The 15,756-nt window shown below is 48.0% G+C and overlaps 3 protein-coding genes across 3 annotated transcripts; 2 read left to right on the top strand and 1 right to left on the bottom strand.

Moving 5' to 3' along the window:
- The first annotated feature begins 1,101 nt into the window (after nt 1-1,101).
- Nucleotides 1,102-3,222, top strand: E1B28_007360 (uncharacterized protein). The gene is made up of 9 exons (XM_043152090.1): nt 1,102-1,393; nt 1,446-1,583; nt 1,644-1,675; nt 1,729-1,770; nt 1,835-1,922; nt 1,980-2,041; nt 2,094-2,300; nt 2,363-2,679; nt 2,739-3,222. The coding sequence occupies exons 1-9, from the start codon at nt 1,294-1,296 to the stop codon at nt 2,857-2,859; spliced, it is 1,107 nt and encodes a 368-aa protein (XP_043010176.1). The 5' UTR covers nt 1,102-1,293; the 3' UTR covers nt 2,860-3,222.
- Nucleotides 3,223-4,207: 985 nt separating this feature from the next.
- Nucleotides 4,208-14,121, top strand: E1B28_007361 (uncharacterized protein). Its single transcript, XM_043152091.1, has 12 exons — nt 4,208-5,564; nt 5,623-7,146; nt 7,196-8,040; nt 8,097-11,066; nt 11,120-11,519; nt 11,574-12,125; nt 12,181-12,744; nt 12,795-13,012; nt 13,066-13,402; nt 13,461-13,651; nt 13,707-13,948; nt 14,001-14,121. The coding sequence occupies exons 1-12, from the start codon at nt 4,236-4,238 to the stop codon at nt 14,018-14,020; spliced, it is 9,192 nt and encodes a 3,063-aa protein (XP_043010177.1). The 5' UTR covers nt 4,208-4,235; the 3' UTR covers nt 14,021-14,121.
- Nucleotides 14,122-14,404: 283 nt separating this feature from the next.
- E1B28_007362 (uncharacterized protein) lies at nt 14,405-15,748 on the bottom strand (the record flags this gene model as incomplete). Its single annotated transcript, XM_043152092.1, has 4 exons — nt 14,405-14,743; nt 14,818-14,944; nt 15,002-15,453; nt 15,545-15,748. The coding sequence occupies 4 exons, from the start codon at nt 15,746-15,748 to the stop codon at nt 14,405-14,407; spliced, it is 1,122 nt and encodes a 373-aa protein (XP_043010178.1).
- Nucleotides 15,749-15,756: the final 8 nt, after the last annotated feature.

The raw sequence follows: 15,756 nt of genomic DNA on the forward strand, positions 1-15,756 counted from the left end.
CCTTCAGGCTTCAGACCTTCCGTGTTCGTGCCAACTTTGCCGGGAGGAAGGGAGGAGTTGGTGACGCTCTGCAATGTTTCCGGCGTGATTACATAGAGGTAAAGACTACTAAACGTGTGAGTGATAAATCCAGGGATGAAATGAACAGTAAAATTGTAAGACCGCCATCGGATTATAGTCTGCTAGGACGTATGTGGGCCCTCTTGAGAGGTGAGCCTCGGAGTTTGAATATCAGCGGCCGGCACCGCGGCTCTCACTTCCACTACCATGTGTCATATTTCAAATAACCGGAAAAGCCGCGCCGTGACCCTTGCAGTGGGGAACGGCGTATTATATCTGAGCGTTCACTATAATCTGCCTTTGGGACACTAGATGGAACTTGAATGTCCATGTTCTCAATTGTCAGATGCAAACTGGTATTTTTCACGCTTGAAGGTATCCCTGGAGGATCCTCCGAGGTATTCTCAGTCATTTTTCAGGGCTTCAATGTGGTGTATTGACTTTCGAGTGGAAACGCAAATGGGGACGCGGGTGCATGATTCGGATCAAATGGCGGTACAAAATTCAAACTCCGAAGCTCACCTCCCAAGCATGGGTACATACGGACAAGACTAATCGGATTACACAACGATACACACCAATGCCGCAGAAAAGCGGAAGGACATAAGCAGCAGGACCTAGGGAGGAAGCCCTCCATTGTCGGTACTAATGGTATTGCAAGAGCCACAAAAAACTGGGCGAAGCAGACTAGAATATTCAATACAGTATATATGTTCGTTGATCGGATCTTACTAGACTCTTACCGGAGGTCGGATAATTAGTTGAATTAGTGCTAGTCCGCACCGTGTTGTCCGATAATATCGATAGTTCGATGGAGAAGGAAGAGAACCCCTTTGATATTTCTAAAATGTACATCTCTGACTGGAAGTTGTATAACCTTTAAATGGGAGGTATTTGCAGTCCTACAAAGCGTTTGCCGCTGGCGACAGTGGGAAAAGAATTGAGATACGGGTAGGTCACTTGGTGGTTTGTCGTCGATTGTGCGACCGTGGTATTGGTAAATATAGTTATAAGCAACACATGAGACTCTTCATGCCATGCTGTAGTTTTGCGCCAATCCAACGGTCGAAGTTCAGTAGCCTTGCATTCAAGTCGTGGTCTTGGACCCGAGCACCCCGTGCCGGGGTTAGCCGCTGGGCGTCTTTTTAACCATCGAAATTAATTTTCTCAAGGAAGGTCCTCCACCCCTCCCACCACTTATTCGCACTTGTTCGCACTACTTTCTCCTTCGCGATGCCCCGAATCTTGAACGACGCCCTCGAAGCCATTGGAAACACTCCTCTCATTCGTTTGGACAGAATAGCTCGCCACTACGATCTCAAGTGCAATCTACGTGAGTCAATATCCGTTTCTTTACACCCCAAAGCTCAACATATCGCTGGCAGTGGGAAAGGTCGAGTACATGTCTTCCGGTGGTTCAATCAAAGATCGTATTGCCAGGTCCATGGTAGAAGCTGCTGAAAGGGAGGGCAAGCTAATACCAGGCAAGAGTGTTGTCATTGAGCCAACCTCAGGAAATACTGGTACGTGTCGACTTTAGTGCAAATTTGGAACCATTCTCACCGTTTTCCCGTTCATTAAAGGCGTCGGACTTGCCATGGCGTGTGCTATCAAGGTAGGATATTGACATGCACGGTTTGGAATGTATACTGAATACCGCAAGATAAGGGGTATTCAGTAATTATCACTCTTCCAAACAAAATGTCACTCGTGCGTCAACTCTCTTAACAACCTGCATTCATCTCCTCACCTGGAATCCTCCTCTCGTTTCTAGGAGAAGGAAGCAGCTTTACGTGCGCTTGGTGCCGAGGTAGTTCGAACACCAACTGAAGCCCCTTCCAATGCGCCCGAAAGTCATATAGGTAGAGACAACTTTGAGTCAAGGTCCTCTCGTGGCTGATTTCCTCAATGATGTCTAGGTGTCGCACTAAGATTGCAACGTGAGATACCATATGGTATAGTTCTCGATCAGTACAACAACGTCTGTCGTTACTTGTTCTGCATATGGCAACCACACTCATTCCTTATAATAGCCTAATAATCCATTGGCTCATGAATTAACTACGGGCCCGGAAATCATCGAGGCTGTTACTTCAACACCGTCAACTTCCGAGCGACCTTCTTCTGGAAAAGTGGATGTCTTGATTTCTGCTGCTGGCACAGGAGGGACCGTTACCGGTCTTTCTCGGGTCATCAAACGCACCCATAACAAGTCTTGCATAGTCGTCTGCATTGATCCGGTCAGCCTTATTCCTTTCTCGCTCAGCCCTCACGACTGAATGGACTGTATGGTACTCAACAGGAGGGTAGTGTAATGGCCGTCCCTGAATCTCTTAATGTCAAGAACAAAGGAAAGTTGTTTGCCGTTGAAGGCATTGGCTACGACTTCCTACCCGGCGTGCTATCTCGCGACCCCACTGATATCGACGCCTGGATAAAGACTGATGATGAGGATGCCTTTGATGCCGTTCAAGTCATTATGCAGAAGGAAGGGCTACTGGTCGGAGGTAGCAGTGGGACCGCTCTGAGTGGTGCTATGAAGTGGTTGACGGGCACGACCGAGGGTAAGGCTATTTCGCAGAAGCAGGATGCAAACGTCGTCATTGTGTTTCCAGACGGGTATGTCCCCGTCTTTCCTTCGTTCCTTCGCTGTGCTCTTGCCCACATTTCGTCCATAGTCTCAGGAATTACATCGGGAAAGATTGGTTCTTGAACACCTCTATGAAAAAGGAACCCACAGCTCTTGCGGGAGTTATTGCGAGGGTGTTACAGGATGATGGAACAGCATCCAAATTGTAACTAAGGTTTTTTGTTATTCGGTTGTTCGGTTGATACACATATTTGCTCTACGTATATATGTTGAGGGTTATAGGCTGTTGAAAGGATTCTGTGAGGTTCTGCCGTCTGCTGGGACTGAACTAAAGTCTTCCATCTTTACCAAGTTAGTATATCCTCGTCGTTGAGATCCAAGTACTGCAATGCCCAAACGCTGAAGAGTACGTCCAGTCCGACCATCACCATCTACCGTAAAGTCCTTTGGCAAGATCTCCGAAGGGATCGCCATTCGATAAGGAACCGCAGTGTACCGTTTTACCTGTACCTGGGTTATTGGTATGTCGTCCTGTTCCTTCGGAATATAAATCCAGCGGTCGTGGGGTTCTAGTGGCGGCCATATGGGTTAGATTTGCTCCCGCAGAGAGACCATTCGATTTTGGGCATAAACAGATATCATGAGTCAAGGGAGTAGAGCCTTCGTGGTCTGTACACCCTAGCTGCTGCCATGCGCTCCAGTTTCGTCTTCTGATCCTTTATCATCGAGAGGTGCAGCTTCCGAAATCGAGTCCTGAACGGGTAATGGTTTGTTTGTTGGCGAGGCAACGACGGAATTGTTCATGGCGGTGGAGGACGTGTCTCCTGTGGGGCCTTTGCCCTCCGAACGTCGACAAGAGCTTGGATTCGTAGTAGTTGGGCGTCAGTTCAGTCCTTATATTCAGTGGAATACGAGTTTTGAGTAACATTCACGTGTGATACATACCGCTCCGGTGCGGGTTGGGGGAGATGGTAGCCTCGTAACAGGCCCAAGCAAGATTAGCGCCATTCTATTCTTCCTGCATACATGGATTAACACGAGAAAAGTCATGCGCATGTTCGCCTACGGCGTGCGGAGACCAAACCACACATGGGACTGCTGAGTTGCGATTCGAGGAGATTTTGGCTTGTCCATTCTATTCAACATTACATTTGAGAACATTTATCTAGTGAATAGGGTAGTGTGTAGGCAAACCAAAGAAATGAAGAACTCCACCTAAGCAGGAGAACAAAGCATCTAGTAGTTGACCATCCGTTCCGTTGATTAGACGGAAAGAGTTCGTGAATATTGGCACATCACCAGAACCAAGCAGCTTTGGAGGAGTAATGACGCTGCTCGGGCAGAAAGTGGCCAGACAAGACAACTCAAAGCATTAAAAAAAAAGCGAGCACTATCAGGAAAAAGTAACTGAGATTGATGGTGTCAAAGGAGAACTAAAGGACAGAACCTGAAAAATATACCGCGTTTTGAAACTCCGAAAGCTTTAAATAAAAATACATGTAAATAACGCGCTTAAATCTGTCCCGGACCGGGCATCCACTTTCATTCATCCCATGCATTCGCGACCTTGGATTCTTCATTTTTCATGGGGAACCTAAACAATATCACACGAAATCTCAAGAGCGACAAGATTAGAGACCGACAGGAGGGCCTTGCCTCTATCAAGGAAGCTTTCTCCAAAGACAAGGTTCTCAGCACATTCGGCGTCAATAAGCAAGGTAAATCAGACTCTGGAGCTTGGCTTGCTTTATTCCAAGCTTTATTCGAATGCTGCACTCAAGAGAAGCTAGCGGCGACGAAGAAGACGACGCAGAGTGTCGCGTCGGCAGAGAAGAGGCTGGCGGAGGCAGCAAGGACGATTCGGTGGATGGTTGAAAGAACGAAACATTTGATGACGAAGAAAGTTTCCTCTGCTGTCTTTGACCATCTAAGACAGTTGATGATTCACAAGGGTGCATTGCTAGGACCGGTTGTATTGGATTATGTGAAGGCTTTGCAAACCATGCTGGATTACGGGCCTCATCTGGACCATTTGGAAGAGGAAAGGTGGCTGGACATGGTAGAACTCTCGTTAAACGTTATTCTGGGAGATCCTGTTAGGGCTACTTTCGGGGAGGATGACGATTTAGATGCTGCAGAAAATATTCCGCCTTCCACTCCAGCATCGACGGAGGACGGTGATGAAATGTATGTCGATGATACGAACGAAGACGAGGATGAAGGAATATCACGCCCGAGAAAGCGCAGACGAACAGAAACACCCCCGACAACTGGATTTCGCCCAAGCGCGAGTCAACCTCGAGCGTCTAGTAACCGAATCACCGTCGCGCCGGAGCAAATTGCTTTCATGTCCCTCCTTGCTACCCTGATATCCTCCCCTTCATCGCCTTTCACTTCTGATCACTATCCTTATCTCCCGTCCTCGGTCTTGGGCCGACTTCATCGGTTCCTTCAACGATATCCAACCGACACAACGCTTCACCACGATTTTCTACGCGTTCTAACATCGACTTTAACCCATATATCGTACAACGATGCGGCGGTGGTGACCAAATTTACATACAAGAGTTGGGACAGCTTGGTCAAACTATGGTCAACAAAGAACAAGACCCTCAAGGAGGGACTGATATCTGTCTTTCGGATGTTATTCCCATTCCTCGCCCTAGGATCAAAGGGTTCGCAATGTTCTGAGATGTTATGGAACTTATGGAACGCATTGAGTGCAGAAGCTGAAAGCAAGTGGGGATTGGACCTACTGTCAATGGAGAGTTTGCGACTAGAGCTTCGCGGGGAAGACACTCGAGAAGAGAAGGAGGCTTTCGTTGCAAACGTCTTCAGAGCAGGATGCAACTTTGATCGGCCACAAGCAATGATGTGGTCAATACTCGAGTTACAGGCAGACTGTATTGAAAAGGTACCTTTGAAACTTTTATGTTTGATCAAGGCTTTCGAGGCTGACATTTGACCTCTAGCTTTATCATCACTCTGAATCCATACACTCGCTTTCGCCACCAGTCAGACCGACTCAAACCCAGGGGAAGCGGGCTAGAATTGAAAATCCTTTGTCTATCGTGCTTTCATCCATCCGAACCCAAATGTCATTAGCCCCAAGAATCTACCATCTCCAAGTTTTGTTGTTTTTTATTGACAGGCATTGGAGTGTTCTACATCGTGAATTGAAGACAGAGGTCTTTGCCACTCTCCTCCAGTTCATATCTGCCGATGATAAAGATGGGACGGTTCAGAATTGGATCATGTTGTGCTTTGCTGCCATCGCTTCCACTGATTTTTCTTTGAGTGATAACTCGTCATATCTGACTGCTACCCAACCATCGTCGTCCATCTCCATTCCTACACAAATTCTACGCGATGCATCCCCATCATGGGAACAGGTTTGGACCCACGCCATTCGCCGTACAAATATCTCAGCACTCTGTCGTACCGCTTGCCATGCGGCACTCGCTATTTTATCCCATCCTAACCTTCAATCGACACGGAGAAGGGCTTTCGCACGCCCTCCACTTTCTCCGCAGCGCGCCGTGACTGATATCGAAGCGTTGTTGAAGGATTTGGACGTTCAAGGTCCCTCATCTCCATACGATTCTGTGTGTGCTTTCCTATCAACTTGTCTACGAGTTATCAATCAGGATGTCCGTATATTCCGTATGCAACTCGAAGACAAGGTGTTGAGCTGGCTTACGGGCTTTTGGCAACTGGGTCATATCGATGTTCTCCCTCATGTCCAGTTTTACCTCGTCCAAGACGTTTTAGATTTGTTGGAGACCATCTGTGCGTGTTCCAAGCGAAGTTCCTTACTTTGCAGGACTCCATTGCCCCCTTGTCTTACGGTAGACACCTTGGTCACTTGGGAGAAGATGAGGATCATTCGTGAATTTGTGCTGGAGGCGCAGTTACCGGCCTTTCGGCCTAATGCTGATCATGATGAAACATCTCGCCACCCGGATTCCATATCAACCGCTTCTACTTCTATTCCCTCCGAAGCGGACATTTGTGAACCACGGGTTAGGGAGAAGAGAATCTCTGGTTTTTTCCTCAAATCCATTGAATCGTTAGCATCCCAATGGCAAGAATTGCAATCGAAAGATATTCGACCGAGGGCGGAATCCGTGAAACAGCTATTGGACATTGCGGTCATCGCGCTTTCGTTCGAGTCTATTCTGTTTCTGAACGGTATTCGTTGCGACAAGCGATCAATCCGCACGGCTTGCAAGTTGATAGAACTCGTCGCGCCTGCATTGGCCGATAGCCGATGGACTTTTGACGAGAAATGTTTTATCTTGCAAGCCCTTGAGCCATTGGTTACCATAGGCATGGAATCATACGACGATGCACCCTGGATTGCTATGTTGACTGCTAGAAAATCGACGGGTGTTCGGTACGAGGTGTTGCGCACGTTAATGCCCGACCAACATAGAGGGAACGCGTCACGTTCGGCCACAATAGAACATCTCCGGGCTTTGTGGACCCACTTTGAGGTAAGGAATTTCACAGGCACCGTAAGAGCAAAATTGACTCTTCATTCAGATCCAAAGCTGCTTCGCCGACGTCTTTGCCACGCTTCGGAATCTTTTACATGGAATTGTTTCAGACGATATAGAGGGTACGAAGAAGACGTTGGATGTTGACGATAGGGATGGTTTTGGGCCAATCAAAACGGCTGATGGAGACTTGGTTGGGTTTAGCGACGACAAATCGTCGTCGGTGCGGTTTGCAAAAATGTGCATCAACTTTATGTCCGTCGCGCCGTTGTTGCAGTCATCATCTGGGGAACCTACGAGAGATCAAGATCTCATCGAACTTATCATCGAGGCTGCTTCAGCTAAGACGGAGGTTTTCCTTGCGATCTGTCCGACCCTCCTCAATAACGTGCGAAACTCCAACTTGTATTTGTCGATGAATAACGTGGACCTCCTACTCGACAAATGGGGAAGTATCGCGCGCATGCATGCATATGCACGGAGCGCATATTCTCAGCTCCTAGTTATCCGAATATTGGATGCAAGTATACCCCTTTGGCTTTCCTCATCAGCTGTGAACCTTGGCGTAGGTGGCAAGGTTCGCTCAGTCCTTGACTATCTCATAACCAATCTTGAGAAAAAGAGGCTTACATGGAAAGTACGAGACTCGTTTGCTCGTCTGCTTGAAAAATATATCGATAACGATCCTCTCCAACGGTTCTGGAGACAAAACGATGTTCCTGGTCTTCCAAGTCAACTGCTTCCAGAGATGAATGGAGATTCAGACGTTCGGGTGAGGTTTAGGGTGTCTGCCATCAGTGCGCGTCTCTTTGAATTTGCTGCTCGAGTCGATCTGGTTCCTATGGTTCTCTACGATCAAGTCCGAAAACATTATTCCGTTGATATTCAAAGGTGAGTGCCTTCCCTGCATAGAAGCTATCCTATTGATTTGTGACTTCTCTGTCCAGGCATGAACATATCGTTACCCGAATTCTATCACTCGGCAATATCATGATCGTGAGCTCAGCAGTTCGACGCGGCCCATACTGGCATTTGCTGGAAACCTACTATCATGCAGAGAGGTTTGCACCGTATCTAGAAGCTACGTTGCAAGAGGTTGCGCGACGCATTGGTTTGAAACCATTCTCGACCTTGTTCGAAGCTTATGCTTCCCAGATGGCATACACCATTCGGCAAGCCCATCACAACATTCTTCGCGTACCACCTCATCTCCTTGGATACAAAGATCATAAAGAAAGGGCCGTTGCGACTTTCCGATTTTTCACTCCTGACAACATCCTTGCTCGTGGCAATGATGTCGAACGTGGAAAAGGGTTGTTTCGGGGTCACTGCGAAGCTATTCAAAAACGGCCCGAAGATGGCTTACGAGAGTGTTTTGGCGACATCTTTGCGTACGCACTACTCTTATGGGTAAAGAAGATGGGCGATTCTAACCAGACATTGGAGGATCAAACATTCATTAAAGAGTTGGCGGCCATATTTGAATGGTCCGAGGGTGATGTCAGGCTTGTCTTACGGGAGAAGGTTGATAATGTGGTCTCATCCATCCTCCGCACCTTAAATGATCAGGACGTTTCGTCTGAGGGACCGATTAGGAGTGTTCTTCGCTTACTGGATGACGGAGGAACAAGTATCCTCACCTTCGAGAGGTTAACTAAGTACAGGTCTACTGCAGATTTTGAGATCCATGAACCAAATCTCCCGAGGTTCGGGACATGGGTCGTTCTAGTCGCGATAAACACGGTGCTCAGCTGGGTGGCTGATGTTGACCACGACGCCCTGACTTACCACGTGTTACAAGAATTGTTTTCCTCCGTCGAATCCTCGTCTCTGGTGAATGAGCAGATTAGATTGATCAATGCCATCACAATTTGGATTGCACTTCAGCATGGACGATTTCGAAATCACACCTTGCTTCATACAGTAATTCGCGGGGAATGTTCAATACTTGCGCAGGTCGAACTAGCTCGGTCTGCCCAATCGATCCTTGAATGGTGTTTCAGCTGCTACTGTGAAAACGGTCACCGAGATGCTCGCTTTCCGGACGTCCTCGTCCGTATCGCCTGCGTGTGCTGCGACTATCGGAAAGACTCGCTGAGCACCAGGGTGTCTACGATGGGAGATGACCTTGTGTCCTGGATAGATAGCCAGGCGTTTGCCATTTCCGAGGCGAACGCTCTCGCTGGGCAGGTGCAGATCGCCCTTACGGCTTGGCCACACCCTGTTCCAACGAAACTGAATGAACTGTCTTCCTCTTTGTCCATCGATAGTTTGTCGAAGATATTGGACGAGAACTGTATCTCATCTAACAAGTTCCGCGTCGTACACCGGCTACTTCAAGAGGCTGGTTCTGGAACGGTAGAAGCTTCTCATTTTGCCCAATACGACTTTTGGGACCTTAAGGAATGCATTCCATCTAAGGATAAATTGGAGGACGATGACGTGCTTGCCTTTGCTTCATTGCTTCTGCTGAACAAAGGCACCATCAGCAGCTTTGGGAGCGAGCAACTCCTTGCTGGACCGAAACGTAGGCGCCGTGTTCGGGGTCGTCAAGTTAACCACAATTCCACCGATACACCGGAACGTTCTCTTATCATTTCCTTGCTTACCTTGTTGGAGTGTGGAGATGCTAATCGTCGTCATGCTGCTTATCGAACTTTACGCGCCCTTCTGGTGGGCTTGTACGCTCAACGTGATGTTTTTCACTCTTGGCCCTCGCAGTATGATGATGAAGTAGGTTTTCTTGGGAAGTTTGATTCGCCCATGTCAACTTCATCGAAACGCAGATTAGGGGAGCTGAACACGGAAGACTTCTTCGATGCCTCCAATTGTTTCGAAAAATGGATCGGGAAGACATCCATACTCCTCAGCGAAATTCTTGCCGAGTCAAAGGCTTTCTATGCACAATTGCCCCCTATTCTCGATACCGATGCATCCTTCGCCGAGGAGATATTACCCGTGCTTGTGCAAACGGTATTGCAAGATCCAAGTGAGTCAGAGTCAGGAAGGGCTCATGCATCGATATTGTCCAGTTACTTTTCCGGTGTTCTCTCCTCGAAGACAACGAACGCCTCTTGTCGCAGGTGCATCATTGAAATCGTTTTACACCTCCGGAACGTCAAGCCCAACTCAAATGACGCTCTTGCACATGAAAAATGGCTCACGATTGACTACCTAATACTCGCCCAGAACGCGATAGCTTGTGGAGCGTATACTACCGCCCTTCTCTTTCTGGAACTTGGGGATGATCAGAGAAGGTCTCAGCCATCAAAAGCACCAAACGACATCACCGCCTACGAGGTGGAAGTTGAAAAAGTGATGTATGACATCTATGCCAATATCGATGAGCCGGATGGTTTCTACGGTATCAAAACTCAGAACCATCACGAATTCCTTATGAGGCGCTTCCACCACGAGGATCAGTGGGAGAAAGCCTTCCGTTTTCACGGCGCCGCCTTAGAGGCAGATACGAATAACATAACTGAAGCTGAAGGTCTGCTACAGTCCTTCCATTCGTATGGTTTTGATCATCTCGCCACGGGAACTCTTCTGAACACCGTTGCGCCCGAGAAACCTAATCTAGCCCTGACCTACCAGTTAGGTTGGCGCACCGAGACGTGGGATCTTCCAGACGTGGAAGATGAACATTCCTCGGGGGCTTCCCTCTATCTCGCCCTTCGAGCTTTACACCGGGAACGCGACTATCGTGTATCAGAAACTATAGTCAAGGATGTCTTTTTCAGAGAAATGGAGCATCTTCGCTCTCTCGGCTCAGAGAACATTGCTTCTATACGTGAAACGACCCGCAACCTGATGTCGCTGAGCCAGGTGACTGCCTGGATGAGCAAACTCGACAAATCGCCAGATAATGTGCTCGAGGCGTGGAGCGATTACCCGATAACAGATTCTGGGTTTCAGTAGGTGACCTCGATATCCTCTTCTCCTCGTTCTGACGTTGAGGCATGCATAGGTTCTCTGATTTTTGCAACATCATGGCCACCCGCATATCTCTTCTAAGGTCTGCACGACACAGAGAAGAGCGCCAGCAAATTGGGAATATGAGATCATGTCTCAGTCAAGCACTATTGGAGGGTGAGAAGCATTGTCTGATACAGCTGGCACGCATTGCACGGGAAGCTAGACACAGTCAGATAGCTCTCAATTCGGTGACACGTGCGAGGAAATTGGAAGAGTCACTCTCAACTTCCTTCACAGTCTCTGAAGAGCATGCTTCTGTGTTATGGTTGCATCAAGAAGAAAAGCTTGCAGTTGACCTACTGAAAGACTTGAGGGCTAACCTACCGGTGGTTAGCAAGGATGATCTATCGTCCGAAGAGGCACTCCGGCGAGCTTTGTTGAACGCGTGTCTTGTAAGTTTTTATGTGTTTACGGCCCAGCTAACGCACTAAATTCTTTTTTGTCAGGGCTCCTGGACCGCTGAAGCGTGTTTGGAAAAACATAGTGAAATCTGGAAGGAGTGTTTCGCCACCGCAATTACCTTACTACAGTCTACATCCCATCGTGAAGAGGGCGAGACTCGTGCGTCCGTTTACCACAAAGCGGCTATATTTGCAGAGCATCAATACTATGCAATCGTGCGGTCACCAGAGACCATTCGCTGGAGGGTCTACCTAGAGCGAAAGCAAAAAGAGATTGCAGTACTTCAAGAACAACGCAAGCGATACAGAGAAAATACAAAAGAACATGAGGAACTCGGTAGTCTCATCACTCGAGCCAAGAAAGTTATGCTACAAGACCAGGAAGCGAACAAACGGCAGAGCGACTCTCGCAAGGAGTATCTAGGACACGCTATCGACATGTACTCTCGATGCTTAGAGGAGTCGGACAGTTTCGACCAGGACGCTCCGATCCGTCTATGCTCCCTATGGCTAGGCAACTTCGATGATTCTAAAATGGGGGAAGCTTTCCGTGTGGCAATTGAACGTGTCCCATCGCGAAAGTTTGTTTTCCTTGCTGTAGGATTACCTTTTCCTTTGAACGTGTTGTGCCTATGCTAAAAAGGTCTGGTAGCACCAACTTACGGCAAGACTCTCCGCAGATAGTCCAGCCCAAAAGATTTTGCAGCGTTTGATCCTCCGTATGAATTTGGAACATCCGTTCCATAGCCTGTACCAGGTACTTTTACTAAACCCACCTCGAGGAGAAGCGGATTCTTCACGAAGGTCTTCAGCTCGCAACCTGAAGTCCCTCTCACCTGGTACCCCGACGGAGCGTGCGAACGCAGCGAAAGAAATTCTGGACCGTATTCGAAATGAATCTAGTCAAGATCGTCTGCTAGCTATTGAAAAGTTTTGTTTTGCCGCCCTTCAGTGGGCCGATCATCCTATCAAGAAGGATAAGAACATTAAGACTGGTTCCTACGATATTCCATCCCACTTAGTCATTCTCAAGCTAAAGCTTGCCCACCCGAAGGTCCCAGTTATCACCGTGCACACTCCGGTCGACCTTACGATGCGATACGAGGACTGCATTTGGATCGATAAATACGACTCAAAATATACCACCGCCGGTGGGCTAAGCAAGCCTAAAATCTGTGTTTGTCGAGGTTCTGACGGTCAGTCATATAAGCAACTAGTGGGTGTCGTTTCGCGGTGGCATTGTTTCGTTCTTACCGAGCCATGCAGTTCAAGGGCGAAGAAAGCGATGACCTCCGGCAAGACGCTGTCATGGAACAGGTCTTTCAACTTGTCAACGCCGTTCTACAACGCGATCCTGAGACGAGGCGAAGACTCCTTCGTGTTCGCGACTACAAAGTCATTCCCCTAGACACTCAAGCAGGTGTGTTGGAGTTCGTTAACGATACAATGCCTCTTCGTAGCTGGTTGACTACCGCCCATGTCAAGTGCGAATGTGTCTACCTTCTAATCTAATTCAGCTTCTAACATCCTATATTAGGTATAGGCCTCAGGATCGGAAGGACGTCGCGAGTTGGTGGAGTAGACTTTCTTCGAACAATGCGGGAAAGGAAATTCACAAGGATCCGGAAGAGCGCCTCCGAATCTATCGTGAAACTAGAAAGGTCTTCCGACCCGTTATGCGTTACTGGTTCACTGAAAAGCACAAGACTCCGATCTCATGGTTCGGGATGCGACTCAATTATACGCGCAGCGTTGCTACGACCTCCATTGTTGGTCATGTTCTGGGATTAGGTGACCGCCATACCTCGAATATCCTTTTGGATAGTAAGAGTGGTGAGGTTGTTCATATAGATCTGGGTTTGGCCTTCGACCAGGTAAGGCAAATCTTGGCTCTGGACCCCAGGAAAGGAATCACGTCTGACTCTATTCTAGGGAAATTTATTACCTGTACCCGAGTCGGTTCCCTTCAGAATGACTGAAGACATGGAAGATGGTATGGGAATGTCTGGTACTGAGGGTGTCTTCCAGCGTTGTGCAGAAGAAACCATGCGAGTGCTACGTGAGGGCTCGGAGGTAATCATGACGGTGTTGGAGGTGTTCCGGCACGACCCGTTACATAACTGGTTCGGACGTTCACCTGATATCACGCTTCCTCTTCTGATTGTGCCAAACCCGTAGGACCATGAACGACATGAAAATGCAAAAGATTCAACACCAATCTAACTGCCAGCACACCGTCACCACTGCAAATATTCCCGGTCTCAGCATCAACATGGCTAGCGGTAATGCAGAAGAAGACGCTGACCGCGCTTTGAGTTCAGTCGCAAGAAAGTTAGACAAGACGCTCAGCGTCGCCACGGTCGTTCGCGGACTGGTGGCCGAGGCGAAAGATCCGGCTAACTTGAGTAGTCTATATCATGGTAAGTTCATCCGTTATGTTCGAGCCGAGTTTGTAATTGAGGATATCGATAGGTTGGGGTCCGTTCTATTAATTACTTTATTATCATTCACTGTCCTTTGTTTTGCTTTGCATCATGTCCTGTGCGTCTGTATCATCTTTCATCACTGTACAATACACATAAAGATATGCTCTATTTGTCAATTCCGACTGTGAGGGTGGGTGGCTATCATGCCGTGCTGGATTCTTGGCTACGGCACCCTCAAATTCCTAAGTCTGCTTCGATCCTTAACGCCACTGGTCCAACTAGGTCTCCACCTTGGCGAAAATCTTCGTCAAGTACCGTCGTTCATGTCTCAACCGTTGTTAATTGCACATCTACAGGCTTTACTACGTCTGACGATTGGCGTGTTTCCTGCATTCAAATCACAGCGGTGCATCCTACAAGCGACCACCCATGCGAAGAACGACCGAAATTTCATCTGTCCGAGTAGATACACCCCCTCAGATAGAACAATGTTCCGTGGTTCTCTCTTCCTCCCTTCTCATCTCCACCTCCTTCTGTACCCTCCCTCCATCTCCAAACGGTGAAACATTTCCATGCATTCCCGTTAGGTCTCCTGTCCTTTCCTACTCTTCCATCAAGATCCAAAATGGCGGTCTCCAGCATTGTCGGAGAGGTGACCTCGATTGATTGAGTGGTGCCGGTCGGGTCAGGCTCTGGATCGGGAAGTAAGAGGTTAAGAGGAAGATGTTGAGTAGTTTCACGTTCAAGAAAGATGGTGAGAGATCGTTGACGAGTGTTGTTTGAGTATATCTTGGACGAAGGAAAGAAGAACGAAGTCATAATTTCAAAACTCCGCGTCAAAAACATCGCAAAGCCCGACTTACGAGGACGTCCTTTTCAACCGTAAGGTCCAGATTATTAAAATGTCTCTTGTAAGAGAGTATGTCCCCAACTTGTATAACTGAATGTCGCGCAAGTTCATGTAATCTGATCTCTAACGCTGGCATACCCCTATCGTGTTCATGTTACCTCTGAACCAAGGCACAAGTGCGAATGTACTGAACTCACCTATTGGTTTGCGTTTGACTTTTACTTGCACTGCCGGCAGCAGAGGTTTCTTCAGCTTCTTCAGCCTCCTCCACTGCGGCATTCTTCTCCCATTCTTCATCCTTCCAAGGTGCCGCCACCTTCCCGTCTCTCACATCCTCCTCCCACTGTTTCACTTTGGCTTTATGCTCCTCTGTAAGCCATCCGGAATATATATGGTCTTGAAATGTACGCGCGGCAGCTAGAAAATGTAGGTCGTTGAAAAAGTTGGGGTCGACTGTGTTTGGGTCTGGGTCATGATTCGGGTTATCAGACGATGAAGAACCCTCAACGGTTGGTGAACTTTGATACGCAGGATGATTAGAGCTAATATTCGGCGAATAGCCTTTGAAAGCGGTAGGCGGTAACAGTTTAGCTAATTTTGCACGATATTCTGGGGAGAGCATTTCCCATGTAGACGCGTTGATTAGGTTCTGGACGAGGGGTGGGGAAGTAAGTCGATCAGGTGAACCAAAGTGGAAAGAATTCACGAAAGATTTGTTAGAGAGCAGGATACATACGCACTGAAATATCCATAGTTGTTAAAGCACTTTGGGGATACTCAAGGAGGTCGGACAGTTCGTATTCTCCATCGTCGAAGTTCGCGTTAGAGTCCACTGTGACCTTTCGTTTACAATTGTTCGATGTTGTCGCCTTCTCGTCGGACATTGCTTCGATAAGCTTGGTCGTTTTCCGAGTTGAACGTCTCGGTCGGTCTACAGAGGCCATGATAGTGA

This window comes from Marasmius oreades, chromosome 4 (assembly GCF_018924745.1).
Source record: "Marasmius oreades isolate 03SP1 chromosome 4, whole genome shotgun sequence".
Taxonomy (NCBI): domain Eukaryota; kingdom Fungi; phylum Basidiomycota; class Agaricomycetes; order Agaricales; family Marasmiaceae; genus Marasmius; species Marasmius oreades.

Bases quoted from the DNA above. Each gene is read 5' to 3' on its own strand.
- E1B28_007361 (XM_043152091.1), top strand. From the start codon at position 4,236: ATGGGGAACCTAAACAATATCACACGAAATCTCAAGAGCGACAAGATT. The intron at 13,013-13,065 runs GTGCGAATGTGT...ATCCTATATTAG, and splicing joins TTGACTACCGCCCATGTCAA to GTATAGGCCTCAGGATCGGA. The intron at 13,403-13,460 runs GTAAGGCAAATC...ACTCTATTCTAG, and splicing joins TGGGTTTGGCCTTCGACCAG to GGAAATTTATTACCTGTACC.
- E1B28_007360 (XM_043152090.1), top strand. From the start codon at position 1,294: ATGCCCCGAATCTTGAACGACGCCCTCGAAGCCATTGGAAACACTCCT. The intron at 1,923-1,979 runs GTAGAGACAACT...AATGATGTCTAG, and splicing joins TGCGCCCGAAAGTCATATAG to GTGTCGCACTAAGATTGCAA. The intron at 2,042-2,093 runs GTCTGTCGTTAC...TCCTTATAATAG, and splicing joins TTCTCGATCAGTACAACAAC to CCTAATAATCCATTGGCTCA.